The sequence below is a fragment of the Podarcis muralis genome, chromosome 13 (assembly GCF_964188315.1).
Source record: "Podarcis muralis chromosome 13, rPodMur119.hap1.1, whole genome shotgun sequence".
NCBI classification, from domain to species: domain Eukaryota; kingdom Metazoa; phylum Chordata; class Lepidosauria; order Squamata; family Lacertidae; genus Podarcis; species Podarcis muralis.
The window spans coordinates 53,235,647-53,243,751 of NC_135667.1; the positions used below are offsets into that span (position 1 = coordinate 53,235,647).

The 8,105-nt window shown below is 54.2% G+C and overlaps 1 protein-coding gene and 1 long non-coding RNA gene across 4 annotated transcripts; both read right to left on the minus strand.

The window, feature by feature from the left end:
• Nucleotides 1-3,771: 3,771 nt before the first annotated feature.
• LOC114582699 (uncharacterized) lies at nt 3,772-4,940 on the minus strand. The gene is made up of 4 exons (XR_013390481.1): nt 4,633-4,940; nt 4,439-4,499; nt 4,011-4,317; nt 3,772-3,907 (listed from the first exon to the last, which is right to left on the minus strand). It is a non-coding gene; the product is annotated as an uncharacterized LOC114582699 (long non-coding RNA).
• Nucleotides 4,941-4,951: 11 nt separating this feature from the next.
• On the minus strand, nt 4,952-7,568 carry LOC114582029 (uncharacterized). Of its 3 annotated transcripts, none has more exons than XR_013390480.1 (5): nt 6,976-7,568; nt 6,235-6,871; nt 5,839-6,145; nt 5,588-5,732; nt 4,952-5,083 (listed from the first exon to the last, which is right to left on the minus strand). XR_013390480.1 is itself a non-coding variant. In XM_077917604.1 (5 exons), exons 2-4 carry the CDS (start codon nt 6,589-6,591, stop codon nt 5,987-5,989), a joined length of 411 nt encoding a protein of 136 aa, XP_077773730.1. In that variant the 5' UTR covers nt 6,592-6,871; nt 6,976-7,568; the 3' UTR covers nt 5,396-5,732; nt 5,839-5,986. The 3 variants fall into 3 exon arrangements, 1 of the variants encoding a protein (XP_077773730.1); XR_013390479.1 differs by lacking the exon at nt 4,952-5,083 and having other exon boundaries at nt 5,396-5,732; nt 6,976-7,120; nt 7,224-7,568; XM_077917604.1 differs by lacking the exon at nt 4,952-5,083 and having other exon boundaries at nt 5,396-5,732; nt 6,235-6,302; nt 6,408-6,871.
• Nucleotides 7,569-8,105: the final 537 nt, after the last annotated feature.

Sequence of the window (8,105 nt, forward strand, 5' to 3'; positions counted from 1 at the left end):
GCTGTCAAGAGCTGTGGACAAGTCAAGCCAGTGAGCCAAGTCACAGGCAACAGTGATGGATGATGCTAATAATAATAATAATAATAATAATAATTCTATGCCACTCATCTCCCCTCTGGGCCTCGGAGTGCCTCCTACCTTCACAGTTCCTTCTCATTATAGCTGATGGGCACACTTTTCTCTGTAAGTCCCTCACCCTCATCTGACAGGCATCCCTCTTGCAGGCCACTATAAGGCTTGCTTGCAAAGCAGCACTTTGTGACATCAGCTGGCAAAGAGAGGCCAGGCTGCTGGGTTGCCAGGCAGCTGAATTAATAAAAATAAAATGGGGGGCGGGTGTCAAAGTGTGCTGGGATGAGGCCACCGTGGGTCGGACCAGAGGGTGCTGTTGGGGTGTGTAGTTGTTCCTCCCCTGGTTCTGCATCTTGCTCCCCCGCCCCTTCCTTTACCTGCTTGATGGAATCATAGTATGCTAGATTTGGGAGGGACCCCAGGGGTCATCTAGTCCAACCCTAACAATGCCAGGATCCTGCCCACAGCCAGCCCTGGCAAGGCTCCAAATTCTGACCCTCTTCTTACCAGCCAGATGCACTGACCCCTTGCAATTTCTCCTGGGGTGGAAAAAGGGGAGAGAGAGATGTTTTGCTCTCTGTCCCTCAGGACATGGATATGAGAGCCATGCCATGCAGCCCTCTCAATATCTCAAGGGCCGACACAGGGAGGAGGGAGGAAGCTTCTTTTCTCCTGCTCCAGAGACCCTCAGGACCTGAAGCCGTGGATTTAAGTTACAAGAAAGGAGATTCCGACTCAGCTTCAGGAAGAACTTTCTGACAGGAAGAGCTGTTTGACAGTGGGAAGAAATCCCTCGGGAGGCGGTAGACTCTCCTTCCTTGGAGGTTTTTGAGCAGAGGTGGGATGGCCATCTGCCATGGATGCTTTAGCTGAGATTCCTGCACTGCAGGGGGTTGGTCTAGATGACCCTCGGGTCCCTCCTAACACTACAATTCTATGATCCTATGATTTAAAGTGCATCCAATGAGCATTGAAAGCACATGACGTCCCCCAAAAGATCCTGGGCATTGCGGCTTTCCTCTCGCAGAACTACAATTCCCCGAACCCCTGACAAACTACAATTCCCAGGATCATTTAGGGATCATTTCCTCACCACATACCATTATCCTGGACCCCTTTCAAATCCCCAGTCTCTGTTCACACAGCAGGGCAAGGGAAAAGGACTTCTTTTGCATTTCCAGTTAGGCTCTCCTTGTCCTTGAATTCTTTCTTAAAGGCCCTCACTTGGCCAGGTCCTTTTGCACAGGCTAGCCCAGGAATTCCTCTGCAGCTTGTATTTCTCCCTTCACATCCCAAATAATCCCAAACCCCACCATTTATTAATCTCTAGGCTTTAGTGGGATTCCCCCATCAATCTATAACAATATTGCAACTAAGGTCATTCTGTTCGGATTCCCAAGGGAATGTCAAGCAGGGAGGGAGGGGGGAAGAGAGAGTGTGGAATTCTGGGGGAGAGTGACGATTGGAGGAGGCTTGGAAAGGGAGTTTGAATGTTGGTGGGGAGGCAGTTGAGAGTCAGTTGAGAGCGGTGGGTTCTGGAGGGAGGAGGTCAGTTGGGCTGGGCAGCTCTTCAGCTTAGGACCAGTATGAGAGTCACCATCGCCCTCATTTGATGGTGGCCAAAAAGGAACAGAGACGCAGAGAGGGACTGTGAGTCTCCTGTGGAGGCCGGGGAATATGGCAGTCCCATGCCCAGCGAAGAGGGGCTCTGCCAGCTGCCCAGAAACAGAATTTCCCTATTTAGGAGGGCCACGGAGCCAGGCTTGGCTTGTATTCCTAATGCCCAGATACCTCACACCACCCTCTGAAAACACCTGGAAAGCAGCTTTACAGACCTGGGCTTTGCCTGATTATCATCTTCCCAAGCAAGTTAGAAATGTAATGCTGGTGGTCAACAAAAGAGGTTTAAAGACTCTCTCAAGGCTAATCTAAAGAAATGTAGTACTGTAAACAATCGGGAAACGCTGGCCTGTGAGTGCTCCAGTTGGAGAACAGCCTTTACAAAACGGTGTCATGGACTTTGAAGACACTCGAACTCAGGGCAAAAGGGAGAAACAAGAGGAAGGCACGCTTGGCAAACACTCACTGTCATCAACTCCTACCCAGAAAGATATGTCCCCACTGTGGAAGGACGTGTGGATCCAGAATTGGCCTCCACAGTCCATTATGGACTCACTCTTAAGACCATGTTCGTGGAAGACAATCTTACTTGGCTACGAGTGATCGCCAAAGAAGAAGATGATAGATTTGGGTTCTACAGCCAATTTCATGGCCTTCATGGAAAATCCTTCTGGGAAGATGCTCCCCCTCCCCCCAGTTGGTCCATCACTTCCACCATTGTGCTCCCCAAATGCTGGCACCCACCCAGCAGGTGGAGGCGCACCTTGGGGAGTGGGATAGTGTCATGGGGCAGGAATCTGCTTCACCTGCTGAACAGCAGCCTGAAGGGGTAAAAGGGGGAGTGACTTCACCTGTAGCTTCAAGGACTCCAAGAAGAAAGTGCTGATGAGAACCAGCTGGCTCCAGCCTTCTTAAGTAGAGCTCCCAGTAGCAGTCAGAGAAGGCAGAGAAGGAAAGAAAACAGCTCGTTATTTTTTCTTTTCTTTTTAACACTGTTTATTATGAAATATTATTTGATCATTGGCATATCAAAAGCAACCAGTTGCTCTAATTTCTTTGTTTAGTTTTAACATGTGCCAGACATGCTGCTCTCCGCTTTCAGGGAAGGACACATTCAGACAGCAACCAGGACATCCGTGAAAACATGCAAGGCACTGAGTAGCATAGATTCCCCCAGCAACATGGAAGGACTTTACAATCCAGAAAAGCCAGACCGAAATGTTACAGAATACTGAGTTTGGCTCTTGTCTATCAGCTTGGGAAGTGGCGACGAAGACCATTTTCTGGAAGCGTGGCCCTATGGAAATATTAATCTGAATTTTCAGCATTAAGCCTTAGTCCAGAAGTCACCTTGAGACCTGCTTACTCACATCAAAGTTCAAATGTTGAGAGAAGTGCTTAATCAAGGAGCTGGTGCATGTGATCGCTCTTTCCTGTTCATATATTTTGGGAGTCAATCCAGAAATGCAAGTCTGGAATGCCACAGATGACGGAGTTTGGCTATTGTCCATCAGCTTGGGAAGTGGTGATGGAGACCATTCTCTGGAAGCGTGGCCCTGTGGAGGAATCCACTTCTGGACGAGACCACCTCTTTTCTCCTCTCATGCAAGAAGGTTCTTCCATTCTCTGTTGACACTCAACTTGTAGGGTGTTCTCCAAGTCCCATGGAAATCTTTCCTTCCTCTTACCTGTTCTTTTTATAAGGGCGGCTTGGGCAACAGCCACAGGGGACAGTGTTCCTACGACTCCCCAAACATGTTTCAAAAGGACCCCTTCTTTCCTTCTGCCCCAGTACCTGAGGGTCCTCACGTCTCTCCAGGGATTTGGCCAGAACAAAGTACACCCACTGGCAAGGGTGTCTGGCCAGCTGGCCCAGGGAAGGAGGGGGACAGAACAAGCACACCTGCCAGGCTGCCCATGCCCACGTCACCGCTGGCTGCCAACGATCACTGCTCCTGCCTGGGCACATAATGGCCAGACCCCTGGCTTGGAAGGAGGGGGCGAGGGGGTGGGGCAAGACAGGCCTGCTCCCCCCCCCCCACTCCAGCACTCAATTGGCTTTTCCCCCTACCTGAACTCTGAGCCTTTCCACACTTTCCTCCCTACGGGGGTCTTTGTCCTTCCCTCTGTCCCAGTACCTCTGGGGTGAGAGGCCTTTGTCTGGGCTCCAGTCCCTCCCGTGATGCAGCGGCTCCCAGGCTGAACCTTCTCCTCCCTGCAAAGCAAACGGAGACATCAGCAGGTGCCTGGCTCCCAGCCACTCTAGCCCCAGTCTGGGGCAGGAGGGGGGGGACCTGGGAAGGGGCATTTCCTCCTACCTGATCTTATTAGCTGCCCCAACCTGAACTCCTCCGTACGGGTGTCTGGGCTCCGTCCCGGCCGGCTTGGCACAGAGGCAGCAACCCAAGTCTCCCCCGGCTCCGGAATAACTCTGGAGGTGCTTTTGATGGGTGGAAACCTTGGCTGCTACTTCTGCACCAAGTAGGGCCGGGAAGGAGCCATGCCCGCACGGAGAACGGATGGAGGGTGAGGCAGGCGAGGATCAGGGGCCGGGAACCGCCGTGATGGTCTGTTGTTCTTCGTCCCAGGAGCAGGCGCTGGAGCCTCATTCCTTGAGGTGTGGTCCTGTGGAGGAAGCAGGAAGCATCTGATGAGAAGGGGCTGGGGCGGCTGAAAAACTACTGCCCCATTTTTGATGACCCCCCAAAAGAAGTTCCACAAGGACCCCTTCCTGCTGCCCCAGTACCTGATGTTCGCCACGTCCCTCCAGGGATTTGGCCAGTACAATGTAAACGTTGGGGAAAGGCCTACAGAGAAAACGGAGGAATCAGCAAGCGCCTGGATCCCAGATGATAGCACCAGTCTGGTGCATGAGGGACGGGGGACACAGGAAGGAAGCATTCCTAAAATATGGAGCACTCAGTTGGCATTTCCACTTACCTGAAGTGGGAGCCTTTCCCCCCTCGTTCTGGCAGGCCTCTCGCCTGAGGAAGAAACAAGCTGTTATTCTGATTGCTTGGAGGAGTTCCAGATAAATATATAGATGGTAATATTTATTATTATCATCTGTATATCTAGACATATTTATGGACATATTTATGAGCCCATTTTGTGCCCCACCCCTCACCTGCGCCCCTGTTGGGGGCCCACCTCACCACCCCCTAGCTACGGCCCTGCCTGTACCACCCTAGAATTTGGCACCCCTCCCGCATTGTTTTAGCCCCCTCTGCAGCATGGTGCCCAGCGTGAGCGCCTTCCTCCTCCAGCTGGCAAGATCACTGGAAACACTTCCCCTGCCACACAAGGTCACAACATAAATCCGGATTTTGGTGGGTTTCCCTGCACCGCTGGGCTGCTGCTGGGCTGGTTGCGGCTTCCCCAAACCATGTCCCTGTGAAGGAAGAAGGATATTGTACTCTCTAGGGGACAGGGGTCCTGTGGGCCATCTCCAGTGATTTCCTTCTGGGGCACATCACCCTCAATATTTTCTCTCCCCCCCCCCCCCGCCAGTCTGCCTTCCCAGCTCCCTCCCTTCCTCACTCTTCCTTCTTTCCTTCTCCTGTTTGGCACAGAGCAGCCCGGCAGCCCCCCTTTGGGCAGGCAAGCCAGTGGAGGCAGGGCCCTCCTGCGGTGGAGTCATAGGGCCCCCTTCTGTAGGGACAGCCTGAGCGCTGGCGAGGGTGTCTGGCAAGCTGACCCAGGAAAGGAGGGGGACAGAACAAGCACCCCTGCCATGCTGCCCATGCCCACGTCACCACTGGCTGGCAACGATCACTGCTCCTGCCTGGGCACATAATGGCCAGACCCCTGGCTTGGAAGGAGGGGGCTGAGGGGCTTGGGCAAGACAGGCCTGCTCCCCCCCCCACTCCAGCACTCAATTGGCTTTTCCCCCTACCTGAACTCTGAGCCTTTCCACACTTTGCCTCCCTATGGGGGTCTTTGTCCTTCCCTCTGTCCCAGTACCTCTGGGGTGAGAGGCCTTTGTCTGGGCTCCAGTCCCTCCCGTGATGCAGCGGCTCCCAGGCTGAACCTTCTCCTCCCTGCAAAGCAAACAGAGTCATCAGCAGGTGCCTGGCTCCCAGCCACTCTAGCCCCAGTCTGGGGCAGGAGAGGGGGGGGACCTGGGAAGGGGGCATTTCCTCCTACCTGATCTTATTAGCTGCCCCAACCTGAACTCCTCCGTACGGGTGTCTGGGCTCCGTCCTGGCCGGCCTGGCACAGAGGCAGCAACCCAAGTCTTCCCCGGCTCCGGAATAACGCTGGAGGTGCTTTTGATGGGTGGAAACCTTGGCTGCTACTTCTGCACCAAGTAGGGCCGGGAAGGAGCCATGCCCGCACGGAGAACGGACGGAGGGTGAGGCAGGCGAGGGTCAGGGGCCGGGAACCGCCGTGATGGTCTGTTGTTCTTCGTCCCAGGAGCAGGCGCTGGAGCCTCATCCCTGGAGGTGTGGCCCTGTGGAGGAAGCAGGACATCATATGAGAATGGGCCTCTGATGGGCCAAAAACTATGGAAGGACCCCTTTGTTCCCTCTGCCCCAGAACCTGAGGGTCGTCACATCTCTCCAGGGATTTGACCAGAACAAAGTATATGTTGGGGAAAGGCTCCCTCCCTGCAAAGAAAACAGAGACATCAGCAAGCGCCTGGCTCCCAGCCACATTAGCCCCAGCCTGGGGCAGGAGGGGGAGGAACCTGGGAAGGGGGCATTTCCTCCTACCTGATCTTATTAGCTGCCCCAACCTGTCCTCCTCCTTACGGGCGTCTGGGCTCCGTCCCGACCAGCCTAGCACAGAAGCAGAAACCAAAGTCCCCTTCCTCTCTGAAATAACTTGAGAGGCTGTTTTAATGGGAGGAAACTTTGGCTGCTGCTTCTGCGCCAAGTAGGACCGGGAAGGAGCCATGCCTGCACGGAGAACGGACGGAGGGTGAGGCAGGCGAGGATCAGGGGCCGGGAACCACCATGATGGTCTGTTGTTCTTCGTCCCGGGAGCAGGCGCTGGAGCCACATCCCTGGAGGTGTGGCCCTGTGGGGGAAGCAGGACATCATATGTGAATGGGCCTCTGATGGGCCAAAAACTATGGAAGGACCCCTTTGTTCCCTCTGCCCCAGAACCTGAGGGTCGTCACATCTCTCCAGGGATTTGACCAGAACAAAGTATATGTTGGGGAAAGGCTCCCTCCCTGCAAAGAAAACAGAGAAATTATCAGGTGCCCAGCTCCCAGCCACGCTAGCCCAGTCTGGGGCAGGAGGGGGGGGGACCTGGGAAGGGGGCATTTCCACTTACCTGATCTTTGCAGCTCTCCCCACTTGGCCTCCGTACGGGGGTCTTTGTCCTTCCCCCTATCCCACTAGCTCTGGGGTGAAAGGCCTTTGTCTGGGCTCCAGTCCCTCCCGTGATGCAGCGGCTCCCAGGCTGAACCTTCTCCTCGCTGCAAAACAAACGGAGACATCAGCAGGTGCCCGGCTCCCAGCCACTCTAGCCCCAGTCTGGGGCAGGAGGGGGGGACCTGGGAAGGGGGCATTTCCTCCTACCTGATCTTATTAGCTGCCCCAACCTGAACTCCTCCGTACGGGTGTCTGGGCTCCGTCCCGATCGGCCTAGTACAGAAGCAGAAACCAAAGTCCCCTCCCTCTCTGAAATAACTCAATACGATGTTTTAATGGGATGAAACTTTGGCTGCTGCTTCTGCGCCAAACAGGGCCGTGAAGGAGCCATGCCCGTATGGAGAAGGGGCAGTGGGGAAGAGGTGCGAGGGTTGCCAGCCGGGAACCGCCGGGATGTTCTCTCGCCCTTCATCCCGGGAGCTGGAGCCTCATCCCTGGAGGCCTGGCCCTGTGGGGGAAGCAGGATACAGTATGGGCTCTCATGTGAATGGGCCCTCACTGTCTGCAGATTCCCCAATTATTGCATCGCCACACCATTACAGTGGTGTTGGAGGCCCAGTGTTGTCCCAGAGGATACATATGGGAAATGCCAGGGAACCCAGAAGTTTGAACTGACAGATCCTGGCTTCTGTCTTTCAGCTGGACTCAGGGACCACCCTGGACCCTCAGCCTTTCGCTGTTGCCTCCTTGCCTCAGATTAAGAGTTTAAGGAGCCTCTTTTCAAAGGGTCACGCGCAGTGATGGTGCAAAGAAATAATACAAAATAAATCTCACTACGCTCCTGCCCTGTGTGAGCTAAAGCCTGCTAGAGATCTTTCCCTTGAAACCAAAGGCTGTGTACCCACCATACCTTTGGGGCTCATCCCCACTTCCCCTTGGGTCGTGTGCCCAGCAATCTCAGGTGTGTTAACAGATTTGCTCTTTGCTAGACCGGCGAGCCAAGTTTGCAAAAGTCAGCCCAGGAATTCCTTGTCTGGCATAGTTGTGCAGCCTGTACTTTCATTGATATCCCAATTAATAAAAAATCTA

Bases quoted from the DNA above. Each gene is read 5' to 3' on its own strand.
- LOC114582029 (XM_077917604.1), bottom strand. From the start codon at position 6,591: ATGGCTCCTTCCCGGTCCTACTTGGCGCAGAAGCAGCAGCCAAAGTTT. The intron at 6,303-6,407 runs GTAGGAGGAAAT...TTTTCTTTGCAG, and splicing joins GGGGCAGCTAATAAGATCAG to GGAGGGAGCCTTTCCCCAAC. The intron at 6,146-6,234 runs GTTCTGGGGCAG...CTTCCTCCACAG, and splicing joins AGAGATGTGACGACCCTCAG to GGCCACACCTCCAGGGATGA.